At 45.8% G+C, this 17,516-nt stretch overlaps 1 protein-coding gene across 1 annotated transcript; it reads right to left on the reverse strand.

Moving 5' to 3' along the window:
* Positions 1–14,282: 14,282 nt before the first annotated feature.
* On the reverse strand, positions 14,283–16,619 carry LOC134839888 (uncharacterized). The gene is made up of 4 exons (XM_063855515.1): positions 16,411–16,619; positions 15,475–16,369; positions 15,096–15,403; positions 14,283–15,054 (listed from the first exon to the last, which is right to left on the reverse strand). Exons 1-4 carry the CDS (start codon positions 16,617–16,619, stop codon positions 14,283–14,285), a joined length of 2,184 nt encoding a protein of 727 aa, XP_063711585.1.
* Between the last annotated feature and the right edge of the window lie 897 nt (positions 16,620–17,516).

The following is a 17,516-nucleotide window of genomic DNA, read 5'->3' on the forward strand; positions in this document are numbered from 1 at the left end:
AGTCGACACCATTGTGTGGATTGGTTGAAGGCCCATGAATCACACTTCTTGAGAGCGAGGATGATGGAGACGGCGGATTTGACCGGGATTCCTCTGAAATCAATAATGGGACCGATCAACTATAGGACACTGCCACTCAAGCTGTTGGGGAGTCCAGGGCTCATCGTGGAGACCCCCAAACACCAAACAAGCGTAGCAAGAATCAGATTGGCTACTCCTGCGCAGCTGAGAGTAGTGGACAAATTACTGGAGCCGAAAGACATGGGACTCACAGATGCTGCCTATGAAGGCGGAAAATTAGCAAATTACTGAAGATAAGGAACACCCTGTGGGAACGCACAGTTGGCCAAGACATTGGCGGTGCATGATCGATCGGATCCAGGAGACGCAAGAGTAATCTTTTGGCCAGAGATCCTAATGTACCTGCTGCCTGGTGCGGAATTGAACCAGATGCTGAATCTGGTGGTGGCAATCAAATCAGAAATGCCTTGCGAACCGGAGCTGCTGCTGTTTGCTGGATCACTTGCATGCGGCGGGGCTTCTGGAGCATCTGAAAAATGATGCACCGACGCCCAAGAAGGTCTGGGAAGCTATCCAGACATTGTTTGCGGCAATGAATGAGGTGCAAGAGAATGTGACTTCTCGATTCGGAGCCAAGACAAAGATGGTGTTTACAACGTCCCCGGGGTACGCAAGCATGCCGCCGCCGTTGCAATTTGTGTACGCTATCTTGATCCTCATAGCGGAGGGGATTGAGTGGCGGGTGTTGATGGCAGCCCCTAATCGAGAGCTGGAACCCACGAACTTGAGAGTTCTGAAGTCGGAACTGGCAGCGGCATGGGCGGACGCATCTCATGCCTTGAGGGGATTCTACGAGTTGGCAGACATCCTCATTTTGTTTAACGAGGTCTATTACTTGAGATTTTGAATTTTGCTCGACTATTGAAGTTTAGTCCGGAGATAAGGGATGCTCATCCGATAATAGGCCACCTAACAGCCAGCCTATGTTTCCGAGGTATGGATCTGACGATCACAAGCTCCACCAGCAAAGCGAGGGGAACAAGCAAGGATGGGAGAAACGTGGCTGCGGCCGAGAAATAATTAGAAGCCATGGCATACCGTCTGACACAAGAGAGAGGCCTGTGGCCGTTCCTGACCCCAAGGCTCGAGAATGCTTTGGACAATACGCGGGAGAATGCTCCACCTCTCGTCAAACAGATATGGGAATTTCTTGAGGGGCGGCTGGAGATGGCAGAGAGTAGGGAGATGACGGTGGGGAGATTCGTCACAGCGGCGATCGAAGTCACCGTCGGAGGATTCTGGAGGGAGGATGCCAAAGACGAGCTGAGAACGATGAAAGAACACGAAATCTTGAGATTCTTGAGTCCTTGTTGGGAGAAGAAGTAAATGTCTAAAGTGTTCTACGCAAAGGACACCATATTTGAAGCCTTCGTGCAAGAGCTGTTGAATATGCCCATAAACCTCTTGCTGGCCCTGTACTTTGTTTATCCCAGGTACCTGTTTAACATGGGTCCAGCATACATGTTCAGCAGAGGAGTGGAGACGCTTCGGATTGACGGGTACCTGACGCTAGTGCTTTTGACTCATGGTGAGCTGGTGGCATTTCATCGGTTGATGAATTATGGGGAGCCCCTGTCGATGGGGAAAACCCACCCAAGTGTCAATACCTACTCTTACAAGTGCGCTGCCGGACTGAAGACGTTGCTGGTGGAGTATCTTCTGATGCTAAACCGACACTTGACTGGCGAAGAACGGAATCCCAAGACGAGAGATGAATGGAGAGAGGGAAATGGTGGTATCCCTCTGCTTACTGATCTGTGCTTGGCCATGAGATCTGACCCGTTGGAACTGATCAGGGGGCTTGACGAGGTCGTAACCTGTATCTACGGGCCAGCGGTGGCGTATGCCTTTCCAGATCCTCTCGTGGCGGCATATCGCAATTCAGTGGTACACGTGAGCCTCATAAGCGTACTAGATGGGACGGCGTTGAATTGGTGCCGACAAGAGATGCTGAGGGCACGAATGAGTGACACAGTGCTCCTTGGGAAGGTAAAGGATCCCGAGTTAGTGGTGTTTAATTTCCGGGGCAGCTACAATGCAGAATGGAGGGAAGCGTGAAGGTCCCATTGAAACCTACCCCAAGTTCTGGAATTGGAATCCTTTGACGGCAGACTGGAGAGAAATCTTGAGAATCCCGGCGTGGAAGGGGAGCTTCGAGCGGGTGAAAAAGGAGCTAGAATTGACTCTGGAGAATGAAATTTTGCCCACCGTCGTCTCCGAGTTCCCGATAGTCAGGAGAATGATCTTGGGGATGAATAGCCCTCTGTTAGTCCCATCCTTGGACGCCCGAGCTTCAGTGGAGAAACAGCAGAAGAAGTTCACCGATCGGATATACAGCAGCAGTTCACTTCCACACGTGCGACATCAAGATAAACTCATGGGCAACACAAGAAAAGAAGATGAGGAGCTCAATGGTTCGGGACATCTTGAGAACGCTCGAGCAAGCGGATCTGGAGAACAAGCTGCCGGTTTGGAACGATGGAAGAATGATTGTGGAGGAAAGACACATAGCCTTGAAAGATGAAATGAATGAAAATATGTAGCCCTCACCGAGTACAAGAAGCAGAACCCAACTACACTCTCGCCCCTGTCAGTGTGCAACCGTGGAGATAAGAGATGTGGTCCCGTGGAGACGAGGTTTAGAGACGTACTTGTGAGAAGGCGAGCTGAGTCAGAAGGGGAGAGCATGGATGAGACTCTCAGTGAACCAGGAGAAGAAATGGAGGTGGGGAATACGACTGAGCCGAAACCAGCGGAGAAGGATTTCACCACTCAGGAACTGCTGCAGGATTTGAGTGGAAACGATTGGGCGAACACGGCCACACCACCCCTGACATCATCCCCTCGCAAAAACCTGGAACTACCCTTGAGCGGCGAAACATCCAATATGGGGATGATTCACTTGAGAGCCAAAGAGAGTAAGAAGAATACCTTCGAGGGCAAAAAATAGATGTTCCTGAGTACACTGGATGAGACGTTAGAATTCTTGAATGAATTTAACCAGAAAGCAGAGACCGAAGCTACACTGGAGAGTTTCAAAGAAGAATTATGGGACTGGTAAAGTTCGGGCAACCAGTTCTGATGGGCACCGGACTGGACGAAAAAGCGAGAAAGGAGTTGTTGGATAAGATGATCAAGCTGCGAGAAACGAAGCAGAAAACCAAAGATGATGAATATAAAGACAACTCTAGTCCGAAACAAAAAATTGACGATAAAATGATTAAAGTTTTGGGGAGGATAAGCTTAAGACTAGTTTGATTTAAAATATTAATATCCTTAAGGCTCGAGTAGGGGAGAGGCAAGAGTCGGAAGGGTTGGACCGGGACAAAGAGGTCGAATCAGTAATGACAGTGGCAACGCCCCCAAGCAAAGGTGTGAAGTCTCGAAAGAGAAAAAGGGAATCAGAGGAGTTGAATAGCCCGTCGGCGGATGCTGTCTCCGAGAAGATTTTGAGGGAGACGGCTCCCATGATTCTAGTGCAATGGAAAACTGCGGCCTACAAGAGTAGCTCCGAACCAAGGAGGCAAGCCGAAGTGGTGAAAGAAACAGAGGTCTCGACGAGTCTGGCAACGGAAGAAGACTTCAGACCTCAGAAGGCAAGCTCAAAAAAGGGCAAAGATGGATGTGGGCAAAGAATGGATCTCGAGCGAGCATCAAGATATTGGCAAACAAGTGGCCAGCGACCCTCTTGAGAAGAATGCGACGAGGAATACGGCTCGGCCTTGGTGGGTGGCTCTGTAGACAATGAAGGAACTGGAGGACTGTCTGACTAAGCTCGATCGTGGAGTTCCCGCAAGCGTCGCAATTGGGCTACCCAACAAAACGCCGAGGGTAAGCAATCAGAATTGAGAAGTCAGCTGAAGCGAACCTGGCAGAACTTGTTGCGGGATCACTTTGAGGAGGCGATGAGAACACCTTCGTCCACATTGCCATTGATGGCAAATCCCTTCGTTAGAACAGCGGGGCAGCTGACGTTCGCGTGGAGCCTAGTGGGAATAGAATTGGAGGTATTGACCTCACACGATAAAATGAAGTTAGGCAACAAGAGTCTAGAAGTTTACCAGATGCTGGTACAGCATATCGCCAGAGATAATTCCGGTCTGAGTCTGGCGAGAAGAAAATATGCCACTTTTTCTTGAGGTGGTTAATGTCCGTAATGACCAATAGTACTGTCCAAGCGTGTCATCAGAAGGCCATGGGGAGCAAAAACTATGGAGAGGAGAGTCTCCATCATCATACTGAACGTGTACCAGAGTACGGGGATCGAAAAGGAAGATGACTCGAGGCAATCTCTAGAGAATCATGGGAAACTTGATGAAAAACGGAGATTCTACAACAAGAAATTCGAAGAGGGGCATGATGTGCATTGGTTGAGGATTACTCGTGACCCAACAAACGGGGAGAATACCAATATGTATCTGGAGTAATGGGGATAGCATACAACCCTTTCTTGGATTCATAGGCCGGGAGTGCTCACAGGAATCACGAAGTGACGGAGCTGTTGAAATTTTGGACAGAGAAGATAATCGAAATTGATTCAATGGAAAGGGAGAAAGCGAACCTAGGCCTGCTACTTGAGACGACGCCCAAGGTAAAAAGCGTGCCGCGCTCGAACAAGAGAGTGGAATTGAAAATGGAGAATAGAAATTGCATGATGACTATGAATTTGGGAACGGTTTGGAAGTTGCTGAGACCCTCCTGGTACCCTTATCCCCACGCAAGCTTGATTGAAGAAGTCACGGAATGAGTGAGGCCAACACCGACGAAAGATGAAGACTTGGGAACTTTGGCTGTGATACACAAACTGATCCTACCACAGAGTAAAGAGTCGGGTGAGGCAATGAGTAAGCTAGGATCAGTAAAGATGTTGGAACCCGGTAGTTGTCTTGACTTGACTTTCGGAGGCGGAGAGCACACTTGTGATGGACGATCATGTGTCAGAATACAGTCTTTCCAGAGAGAAGACCTAGTCGCTTGGTTTGGTGACATAACAGAAAGAGAGAAGAGCGAAGTGTAGATAGTGGCTGAGTGCTATACAAACACTACGGTGGATATAGCAACGACGCTGGGGTTCTTGTCAAGGATGTGCAGTTTGCAATCACTGGAGATGCTGGAGTCTGAGCACCATTTGTCGACAGCGTTGAGCGTGGAGTCGTGGCCGGGGGCGTTGCAAACAACCCAGAAACACATCAGAGGGTGGAAGATTGGTCTTGAGGCGAAAATGGGATTTCTCGTGAGGTATCGATGGTAGAGGTAATCAGCCAAAGGATACTAGTGGACAAGGCCTTCTCGGTACCCAAGTGCGTACGACTGGCTCGAATGTCGCATCATTCACATAGGCTGTTGAAGAAGATGCTGTGAACTGTGCCAAGGGAACAGAGAGATGCCTTGAGTGAAATCTAGGGTGAAGAAATCTGGAGTTTGGAAGGCGAAAACACAAGTGACTTCGAGAGACAGAATACCATCGAGAAGCCGATGATTAGTGTCCTAGCGCAGGAGGAAAATGATAGAGCACATGAGAAGATAATGGAATTCGAACCTCTGCTGGAAGCTTCGGGAGAACGCAATCTCCGGAGCATCGATATTACACATGGGGAATGCCCATGCCATTGCTTGGCACAGACAGTGTGGTACACGGAACACTCAAACCTCTGTTTAGTGTTGGACGTGGAAGAAATTCGGTCGATCGGATTACCCGATCATCGGTAGAAGGTGACCATCTTGGTAGTGAGCACGATGTTGGCGTTGCGATGGATCGATGGAACGTGACGAAATATCGGGAATCGAAGACACCAACGCCGGAATCGATATACACTATTGATTATAGCAGGAGACTTGAGTCATTTGAGACGGCGTGAAAGGTATTTGCCATACCTATGGAGGTCAGGCACGTGTGGAGCCGCTTAAAGTTCTTCCCGTGGTTTCGAGCGACATTGACATCTTGGTTGTATATGGTGACGAAAGACCACATGAAAAAACATCGTAAAGAATATCGACAGTTCCTGGCAGAGATGGGACCGAAAGCCTTTAAGAGACTTTTGCTGACCCATCGAAATGCGACAACGACGTGTTGGAAAAGTGTTGGTAGGGTGTCTAGAGACAATATTAAAGCGAGAGAATCGATACTGGAGGAGGATTTGGCGAAGAACGTGAACAGGGAATCGAAACTGAAGGGCTTACCAAATCAGGCAAAGAGATTGCAAGAGCAGAGGGAGTGAATGCGATCATTCGAACAACTAAAAGCGTGGGAAGAGATCGTAATCAGCTCCGATGATGAGGAAGCGCTGCTAAGGCAGATCACGGTGTCAAACTCATCAGGGCCCAAAGGCTAGGAAAACAAAATGAGCAGGGGCTTGTTGAGGGTTTCTTGAGTCTCGAGAGGGAAGGAAAGGGACTGGAGTGTGAACTCAGATGAAATCTGAGGTCACGAAAATGAATTTTTAACGAAACGAAACATTGTTATTATTATGCTATAATTATTATTTAAATCAAAATGCTGCATCACAATTTTTCGATTGGATAAAACAAAAGATGTTTCAATCAGTAGCTTCAAAAGCGGAGATTTGAGGTGCAGGTGTATGCAAATTTTGATTGCTGTTCAGCGATAGTGTGACAATTTTACATGTGATTTTTGGGGTGTAGATAAAGTTAATTCTGCTGCAAACCTCTGTAAATGACCACTGGCACTGTATCTTGAGCAACACTCAACATTCTGGAGATTCACTGGCAGACGGCAATACGCGATGAGGAAATCGATCTTGAGTCCGGGGAGTATGTGCCAGTCGGTCATATTTAAAACTCCTCGAGTCAAACTTAATTCCCCAGTTATTCTAGAGGTACTTGTTAATTTAGTTACTCAAAATCTAGAGTATGCCGGTATGTGAGTACCCAATTTAAATTTTTTGAGTGTGTTTTATATTGTTATGTTGAGGTAAGGAGAGTTTTAGGTTGATCCATCTGAAATGGATCAAAGTTCCACCGTCTAATAAAAAGTAACTGTGCGGACTGTTCCGACCCTGTTTTTAACGGCGTTTGCGTATTTTGGATATTTTGAGACCTAAGCATGGGGACGTTCTTTTTTTCTAGGTTGTGGGAGGGGGGATTTTTGTAGTGGCCTTTAAGCTGTAACGAGGGTTTTAGTCCCATGTCGCAAGTGAACCGAATTGGCTCCGACCGTTCGAGGTAGAAAAACACAAGAGATAGTGTCCCTGACTCTTGAGCCATTGGTTATAGGGCCTATTTTTCTTTAACCTCATATGTGACTTAAGTAGGCGACTGTTACATTTCTCTCACTGACTCTTGTCTCCAAAAAGCATAGGTATTTGCCGGTTTCCTGTGAAACTGAAGGAGGAAGTGCGGTCATACCCCAATCCTGGTCTCCGTCTGAACAGAAACTCCACATTCCGGTAATCTCTCTTAAAATCGGCTTCCAATCTGGTGTTGGAACTCATATCCGCCTTTATGCAGATTGTAAGATGAAGTCGCTGCCCGTGATCAGGATGTTTTCCGAACACTCATTTGGTATCTCGAAATTGGTCATGAAATTTCTTCCAATGGTAGGCTCGGCTTATTTCTGGTCCTGCTCCAGTCCGTTGGTCTCTCTTTTTTCCCTGGGTTTCTTTATCATCAAAGTTTTGTTGTGGGTAAGTCCTACCCCCACTCACTGGACAAAAATATTTATCGACGTCCCCGAAGATGGCGCTGGGCTCAGGTTATAAGGTGGTTTTTCCAATGTTCAGTCTGTCCAACCATACAACGAGTTTCCTCCTTGCAGATGCTTCCCCGCTGAAATGTCGACTTGTTGGATGCTTTGCGTTTTTTTGTCGTCAGCCTGCAGACCATGCATCCACTCTACTATCCTGAGGATTGTATTCTCTTCTTTTCTATCTCGTTCTGTTTTAGCTCTTTCTCATGTCAGGTGTGGTCTTCCTGCGGCGAGTGCTCAATGTCGTTGATGATCTGCCACTCCTCATCTGCTACCAGATCGGGCATGTTCGCCATTTCTTCACCTAGCTCTCCTGGCTGTATTTTGCTACTCAAGAAGCCGTCTCCATACCTGTTATACCTCATTCCTGTCTTCTTGCGTCTACCCTTCCTTGATTCCGTCGTCATGGGCAGATCCGCTTCTGTCCATTTTGGCACCTCGTCCTACTCTGGTTTGTTCCAGTCCTCTTCTACGAAAGATCCATTGTCCAAACCCACCTCTTTGTTTTTTCATTGTCGTTCATACTCATGCTCTCGTTGCCATCATTTTTTTCTGGTGCCTCGCATCGTTTTTTTTTCTCATTTACCTCGCACACTGGCTCCGCAAGCAGATACTCGAGTCCTTCCATGTTCTGCGGTACGCACCAGTCTTCAGGTGTTGGGACGTGAGGTTTCAGATTTTCATTGTGTGTGGCGCGTTCTGTGCTCAAGCGATAGAAATGACCCTGCTGGTGCACTTCAGTTATTATGAACAGGCCTCACTTTCTATTTTTCTTTAGTAGCTTTTTCGTCCTTTTTGGAGGTGCGACTTTCCGAAACACCCAGACATTTTGTACCACAGAATATGGCTTTGACTGAAGTATTTTCTCATCATACTTCCTTCGTTGTCTCATCTGTGCTTGTGCCGTATTTCTTCTCCACAGCTCATTCAACTCTTGTTGTCTCCTAACTGCTTCCTTCACCTATGCTTGAGGCGATGTCTTTTGTCCTTCATATTTCGGGTAGAAGAACGTCAGGGGCATTGCTCTCTCTCTCTCTCTCTCTCTCTCTCTCTCTCTCTCTCTGCCTGTTAACATCATGATAGGACTAATACCCGCTGTTGAATGTTGCGTGCTGTTGTACGCTACAACCACTTGCGGTAGATATTTTCCCCAGTCTGTCATATACCTCGAGCAATAAACCCTGAGCATGTTTACTAGCGTTCTATTTTGCCTCTCTACGATTCCATTCGTGTGTCTGTGGATAGTAGGCCGTGGAATGTGCTTGTACAATGTGGGATTCTCTCATGAGTTCTTTTGTCAGGTCCCCAATGAAGGATTTCCCATTAAGATTGGAAGGTCATCGGACAACCATACCGTGATATCCAGTGCGTTATTAATTGGTCGCAAGTTTCCTCAGCCAGAGGCGAGGCTGTCTGAAACAGTAGCGCTTCTGCCAGTTTCGTAAAGTGATTATTGATTACCAGTATCTGGTTATACCCCGAGTCTATCATGCAGATCTTTTGGTTGTATTATCTGCCTAACCTCGTTGAATTCTGAGCTTTCCACGGACTTGAGGGAGAACTTCATTTTTCTGGGGTCTTTCACCTGCAAACACGACATACATGCGTTCACCCATCTCTTACATGCCTTCCTCAACCCTGGCCAGTCTATTCTGTGTAAGACTCTTTGTTGCACCTTATATATCCCCTGATGTCGCATCTGGTCGTGCGATCTGAACAACACCTCTGTTTGATAAAGCAGTGGTAATATGATGATATAATGTTTGTGTAGTTTCATCTTCTCGTCTGTTCTCCTGCAAGCCACCACGCCATCAGATGTGTGCTAGAGTAAGTCATTTCGTTCTTTGTAGAACTGGCTCAAGATCTAATAGCTATCTTCTTCCAGGTCTCCTTTCTCTTTCACTCCCGTCCGGATCCATTTGGAGAGTTTGCTTGTCTTTTTGTCGTTTTTCTGTGCCCGTATCAGATCTGATAGCCTTTTCTTCGCTTTGACGTGCTCATTCAGATCCATCATTTGTCCGTTCAGTTCTCCTGGATTGTGAATGTCGTCCCTAAGCTTGACGCACACTATCCTTCTCAAGACCTCCTTTCGTCCTCCGGTTCCAGATTCGTCCTGATGTCTGAGTTACATGAGAGTTCCCGAAAGGTTCTCTTGGTACTGCTATCATCTCTATCTCCTCCCCTCCGTTCACGTCATGATGCTCCAAATTGTACGTTCCGGACGAGGGATCAGTCTGCAAGTCCCTGTCGTGATACATCCTTTTCTCTTCAGCTAATATCATGCGGAGACTATCTTGTTCATCATCACTCTCCTCTGAACTTTCGTCCTGTTCTTCTGACTCCCCGAACAAACTTTCATCTTCACCATCACTCTCTGTTGTCGGCCACTCCCCGGACTCTTGATCTAGTCCGAGACCTTCAACTTCTTCCTTAAACGTCACTTTCTCCCTTCGTAGCGTTTTTCTCCTGAGTATGTCTTCCGGGATATTCTCGACAATCGTCCGCACCACCTCATTGTTCTCAATTTCCCCGGCTTTCTTTGAGTCCCCATCACGTGTGACTCCTCCCTTTCCCTTATGGTGACTTCCGGTTTGTCAATGTCTCTGTTCGAGGCCACGGGTTTGTCATCAGCCAGTTTCTCAAGCAATCAGATTAAATCCTGCCCTAACGTCGCTTTTTTCCTGTTTCCACTTCGTCGTCCAGGTCGTAACTTTTCTCCTTCAGCGTCTCCCTGACTATCTTTGACTGAGCAGTTTTTCTATTGGCATCCCGGATTTTCTCATCAGTATTGTCTTTTCCTGATGCTCAGTCGGTAATTTAGAGTGGTCTTATATCGGTTTGCGTGACCTCTCGAGCAGTCTTGTGAGCGGTAGGCTATCATACGTCTCCCTATACTGAGAAGCCATCTTTTATCTCCGGCCTATCAGCCTCCCTCTGTTCCTGCCTCTCTTGGAAATCCGTTTTGTTACTCAAGTTGTCGGCATTTCGGTGTTTGTCCCTCTTTCTATGTTCGATGATCATATTGTAACCATCCAACCGCACTATCCATCTACCATCTGATCCATTGAGTACATTTTCAGCTAATTGAGTGCCCTTTTGTCGACCCGTATTCTGAAAGGCTCGCTGCCCAAATATGCCCTGTAGTTTTCCCAAAAGGTGAAATCCGCGAACATTTCCGGTTTGGGTGCCCCATACTTCATATCCGTAATCCTCAAAACTTTGCTCCCGTATGCTATTGGTCTCAAGACTGTCTTCCCGTTCCACTACTGTTTTTGATGGAGTATGTCAGAGATCGCTACCACCGACGCGTCAGTGTCCAATACGTGCATTTCCTTCACACAGTTCCCTTTTTTATTCTTTGAAACGACTATTCTGCCGCGTTATTCCACATGAATTTCTTGTCTTTATGCCTCATGAGTTGTTGCATCGGATATACTTTGTCCGCTAAGCCCTTGATGCACTCCCTGTAGTGATTGGCGAATCTTATAAAGCTCATCAAGTGGTGCTCAGTTATTATGCGACTTCCATTTCAGTACTGCCGCTACCGCGTCCGGGTCTGGTCGGATGCCATGCTTGTCTACTATCTCCCCAGGTAATTTTTGTGTCCTTCAGAATCTCACACTTCGAGGGCTTACATTTCAATCCTGCCCTCATTATGTATGCGAATACCTAATCCAGTCGTTCGATGTGGCCTTTCAGGGTAAATAGTGCAATCACCAGGTCATATACCTAACACATCACCAAATTGCCATATTTCTTCGTCACAGTTGTCAGTGCTTGTGCCATCAGTCATTGGAATGTGGCTGTCGCGTTGCAAAAACCCAAGGGCATCCTTTTCCCTTGGAACAATCCCAGCTCGCAAGCATACCTCGTTTTGTCCTTGTCTTGTTTCCTAAGTTTCCTAAGGGTCGACCTGCCAAAAGGTCGACCCTAGATCAAGAGTTATAAGGAAACTTGCATCTGCCAACTTTGAAAGAATCTCGTCTATTCTAGGTAAGGATAAGAATTCTTCACCGTGACGGAGTTCAGGTATCGAAAGTCACAACAAAATCTAAGTTGTTCTCCTGTCTTTTTGGCCATCACTACTCCACACGCCCACAGTGATTTGGATGGTTCAATCATATCATACTCTTGTAGGGTCTATACAACTTTTCTACGTGCATCCGATTTGTTTGGGGGTCATACGCCTCGTCCCTCCCTGAGCGGACCGCCGACTCCTCTAGCTGTTATTCATGCTCAACGAACTTGCAGCACCCGATTTCTGCTTTATGTCTCAAAAAACACCCTGATTCCTATCTAGGACGTCCATGATGGCTTTGAGCTGTTCGTCTGTTACCTTTCTCCTTAAGTGTTCAATTTCTGGTAATACCGGCTTATTCACTTCCAATTCCTCTGGTGTGCGTTTTTCTGGAAAATTGGAACAGCTCGAAAGTCCATCGTCTGTCTCTGACTTAAGTGATGTCACAAGACCTGATGAATCTTTTATTTTCTTTAATCGTCTCAAGATACAAATCTTGTCCCCATGATTTTGACAATCAAGAACTTCACTCTCTTTTACATTTTCAGTCATTTCATATCGAGTTTTCACAGGTAAAGCGTATCTCAGTTTCCTTCCCCTCTGGATTGTGATGGGTATATCAAGAGTATTCAACAAGACACTGACGCAGAGACCGCTCTTGGTTATCGAGATTGATCTTCCTAAAACAGCAGCACTTTGACTATACGGATTCGGTACTATACGTACTTGTTTGTTTTCACTTAGTTCATTATAGTTCTTCATTCTGAAATTTACTATCGCAGCCTCGTTCGCTTTTAACCTGACCCTCCTACTCAAGAAAACTGGAGCTTTATTCTCATTTGCCATTATCAAATTTATCGGTTTAATTACGTACTTCCTTTCCAGGTTCCCAATCCTGAGCATCGCATTGTTACGATCAGTCGTTACATCACAATTCCCGATGAAATCTCTGCCTAAAATGATTTGATCAGACTTATCTAGATTCTCCATCATCAGAAAACTCATCCACAGATTGCGCTCCACCAGATTCAGATATGTTATCGGTGTCCCGCCTAGAACCCGCAACGCCCTCTTGTTCGCCACTTACAGCCGTATCCGTGAATCAATCAGGTCGTCTTTGTCGAATTTCATCTCTTTCCATGTTTCAATTGATATTACACTCAAGACAGCCCCTGTGTCCAACAGTCCTCGTAGTGGAGTCTTCCTTCCTCTTATGTTCAGTACATGTGCAGATATATCTGCTTCCGTTCCTAGATGCATGGCATCGTCTTCCAGCATGGCGCAGTGCCCAATCGATCTCACCTTGATTTCTTTCCAACCTATGTAGATTTGACCGGTTAGATCTTTGTCACATGTTATCAGAGTTTTTGTGTAGATGTTGATTTCATCTATAAGGACCAAAGGCTTCCGTGTACCTGCTGTCTATCCTAATCGATTTACCACCGCCTCTCATGATTAATGCCCTGAGTGCTCTAGAAGGGGTTTGTGGGCTTATGATTCGTAAGTAGTCAGCATACACAACGATGAACATAAGTGTTTGGGCACTAGGTTCACTCAGGTTCCTCGTAACTTCATTCCCACCCACCGTGATTATTGACATGATTCTCACCCCAATCTTCGTGATACCAAAGGGTTTCCCGGTCACCATTTTCAAGGTGTTACAATTACCCTTGCTTGTCAAGTTGCCTCCGGTCTCTGGTTCTGGTCTCGTCATCGAGAGTGTCTCGTTCCTCTTTTGTCTTTATATTTATTGTTTTAGCCTTTACTCCATTTCTCTGGTCGCCAAGTCTTGCTCCACCTTATTGATGGCCTCTTCAGCTGCTTTCTCGTAATTTATTTCTAGTGCACTCCTTGTCTTGCCCCCCCCCCCACCGGCATCTCTCACCTCGGTCACGGCCTTTGGAGTCTTCGTCTAATTCACCACTCGACGCCTCCTTGGTCGGCAGGTCATTCTCAGCTTGTCTTATTCGGTTGTTTTAAACCAGCAGCAAGTGCCAATTTGTGTTTTGGGTGACGTTGATTCTTCACTGCTTCCCAAAACAGGGGACAGTCTATCCTGAAGTGGCCCTCTTGATTGCAGAAAAAACACTTCGCGTCTATTTTGATGATCAAGCCACTGTAAAACTCGTCTTCTTCATCAGGTGCATATCACAAGCTTTTCATGCCTTGTTTGTAAGTGGTGCAATCCGCTACGTGATGATCTGCCGAGCCACAATTCGCACACGACCTTTGTTTGTCCATGACATATCTAGGCTTGTACCATGTCGAACTTTGTTGTTGGCTCCTCCCTTGCATGTTTCTGATTTCCGAAGAAGATTACTTTTTCAGTTTCACTAACATGTGCTCACTGGACTTCTGTCTCATCTCCTCTGGTTTTGGTGCATTATATTTTGATAGCGTATAGTATGTTGCGAACATCGTTCTCAAGTCGTCGCTTTTCACCCCATCTATAAGCTTTGAAGCGATGCTAAAGTTTCTTCAGTTAGATGATTCTTCTGGACCGCTCCTTCTTCTCAAGCTCTTAAGATCATCGAGAAATCGATCAATTGATTCATCGTCTCTGTGTCTCTTTTTCTCAAATCTCATCATTGCTTGATGTCGCTTCATTGCTGATCCGAATTGATTCAACAGTATTTCGAAAACTTTTTCTGCAGTATCACGTTCCTCTTCCTTTTTGGCTACCACGCCATTTAGTGTCTCCAGGTTGCTTAATATTGCTGTGCAAGCATGTCTTTCATCATTGAGAATGTCTTGCTCAAAATGCAGTCTCATTACCTCAACCCAGGTATCTATGCAACCATCTAAACCGTCTTTGAATTCTTTCGGTTTACTGAAGGTCTTTCTGGATTTACCTCCTCCTCTATAAGTTGAGTCCGTATTTCTTGTGGCTAACGCTTCAAGTGTCCTGTTCATCTTTTCCCAAGTACTTGCCCATGTCATGGCATCAGGTGTTATACTCGTGTGTGCACTTGAATCCCTTGATATCCTTGTCGTGTTTGAGGATTCCCCTCTCGTAACTGGTTTGGTCATCCCTGACGCTATGCTGTTGTTGATCCGGGGTAATGAGGTAGACTGATGTTTCTTGCGTTGCGGTTCCACAAAATCGACCCTTGTTCCAGGTTGCTCTTCTGCTTTATCTGCTTTACTGTTTTCTCCTGAGCAATAGAGTTTCTCAAAAGTGCATCCAACTTCGATTGTATTGCACAATAACGTTCTGCAAGGTCCCTGCTCATTGTGTTCATTCTCGTCTCTAGATTCCACAACTTGTCATTCACAGTATCATACCGTTACTTTATCTCCTCCATAACTTTTTTGATATGTTTCTCTCGCTCCTTAGCTGTTGTATCCATTTTGTCCGCCATCTGTTGTAGCTTCTCTTCAGTGGCCCTTGCCAGGACAAAGTAGTTATCTAGGTATTCACTCTTGTTATGTCGAAATTCATTCTCCAATTCCTGGCGGTCTTCCTCGCCGCACTTTAGCTTTTTGTCTATCCGTTCCATTCTTGTCATCAAGTCACCCAGCTCAACTAAAGATACTTTTGACTCTGTCGCTCGCTCATTTTGGTGACCCGTTGTTCCTTCTGTGACTTGCTCCTTCTCCTGGTTACTTTTCGTTGTTATCGCGGAAACCGTACCAAGAATTTTTTGCTTTTTTCAGTCACTGTTGTTACCTCCTCTTTTTCTCTCAGTTTCTTTCCAACCATTGCCGCCAATTTCTTTGTGAACGGTGATCTCTTCGTTTGTGAGTCGTATTTTATTGTTTCTGGCGCATTGTTGGTGTTTTCGTGCCCATTACCTATGGGGGAGAACTCTATTTTCTTTGTTCTTCTCATGCTCTTAAGATCATCCAGAAATCGATCAATTGATTCATCGTCTCTGTGTCTCTTTTTCTCAAATCTCATCATTGCTTGATGTCGCTTCATTGCTGATCCGAATTGATTCAACAGTATTTCGAAAGCTTTGTCTGCAGTATCACGTTCCTCTTCCTTTTTGGCTACCACGCCATTTAGTGTCTCCAGGTTGCTTAATATTGCTGTGCAAGCATGTCTTTCATCATTGAGAATGTCTTGCTCAAGATGCAGTCTCATTACCTCAACCCAGGTATCTATGAAACCATCTAAACCGTCTTTGAATTCTTTCGGTTTACTGAAGGTCTTTCTGGATTTACCTCCTCCTCTGTAAGTTGAGTCCGTATTTCTTGTGGCTAACGCTTCAAGTGTCCTGTTCATCTTTTCCCAAGTACTTGCCCATGTCATGGCATCAGGTGTTATACTCGTGTGTGCACTTGAATCCCTTGATATCCTTGTCGTGTTTGAGGATTCCCCTCTCGTAACTGGTTTGGTCATCCCTGACGCTATGCTGTTGTTGATCCGGGGTAATGAGGTAGACTGATGTTTCTTGCGTTGCGGTTCCACAAAATCGACCCTTGTTCCAGGTTGCTCTTCTGCTTTATCTGCTTTACTGTTTTCTCCTGAGCAATAGAGTTTCTCAAAAGTGCATCCAACTTCGATTGTATTGCACAATAACGTTCTGCATGGTCCCTGCTCATTGTGTTCATTCTCGTCTCTAGATTCCACAACTTGTCATTCACAGTATCATACCGTTACTTTATCTCCTCCATAACTTTTTTGGTATGTTTCTCTCGCTCCTTAGCTGTTGTATCCATTTTGTCCGCCATCTGTTGTAGCTTCTCTTCAGTGGCCCTTGCCAGGACAAAGTAGTTATCTAGGTATTCACTCTTGTTATGTCGAAATTCATTCTCCAATTCCTGGCGGTCTTCCTCGCCGCACTTTAGCTTTTTGTCTATCCGTTCCATTCTTGTCATCAAGTCACCCAGCTCAACAAAAGTACTTTTGACTCTGTCGCTCGCTCATTTTGGTGACCCGCTGTTCCTTCTGTGACTTGCTCCTTCTCCTGGTTACTTTTCGTTGTTATCGCGGAAACCGTACCAAAAATTTTGCTTTTTTCAGTCACTGTTGTTACCTCCTCTTTTTCTCTCAGTTTCTTTCCAACCATTGCCGCCAATTTCTTCGTGAACGATGATCTCTTCGTTTGTGAGTCGTATTTTATTGTTTCTGGCGCATTGTTGGTGTTTTCGTGCCCATTACCTATGGGGGAGAACTCTATTTTCTTTGTTACTGGCTCTTCTACATTCTGCATAGGTGCCGACTCCGTCGTTTTCCGTTCCATTCCATCTATGCTTTGCTCTGGCGCCTCATAGTTGATTTTGGCGATGGTTAAAGTCGTCTGATCAATTAGTCTTTTGCTCTTTGTTGCTTCTTGAGTTGACCATGTTAACTGAAACATTTTTTCTCATTACTCACGGGATTGGGGATGTTTGTGTCGACTATTGGTTTAGCTTAAGTCCTACCCATTTTTTTCTGGTAACGACACTTTTGTTCTTTTACAGGCCAACACTTTTTCACAGTCTGAATGTCAGTTTGTTTATCCCAATTTCCTTCCCTAGTATTTTAGAAACCTTAAATCATGTGTCTTGACCCTTCTCCGAAGTGTTAGAACCCTTAGCTCAAGTATTGGGACCCTTAGCCGAAATGTTGGGGCACTTAGCTCAAGTGTTGAGACCCTTCGCCAAAGTGTTGGGACCCTTCGCTAGAGTGTTGGGACCCTTCGCCCCTTCGCTAAAATATTGGGACCCTTCGCCAATGTGTTGGGATCCTTCGCTGAAGTGTTGGGACCCTTCGCTGAAGTGTTG

Source organism: Symsagittifera roscoffensis, chromosome 2 (genome assembly GCF_963678635.1).
Source record: "Symsagittifera roscoffensis chromosome 2, txSymRosc1.1, whole genome shotgun sequence".
Lineage (NCBI taxonomy): Eukaryota > Metazoa > Xenacoelomorpha > Acoela > Convolutidae > Symsagittifera > Symsagittifera roscoffensis.

Coding starts and splice junctions, on each gene's coding strand:
- LOC134839888 (XM_063855515.1), bottom strand. CDS start 16,619: ATGGAACGGATAGACAAAAAGCTAAAGTGCGGCGAGGAAGACCGCCAG. Junction 16,370..16,410: donor AAAGTTATGGAGGAGATAAA/GTAACGGTATGA, acceptor TGTGGAATCTAG/AGACGAGAATGAACACAATG. Junction 15,404..15,474: donor AACTGAGAGAAAAAGAGGAG/GTAACAACAGTG, acceptor AAAAGTAACCAG/GAGAAGGAGCAAGTCACAGA.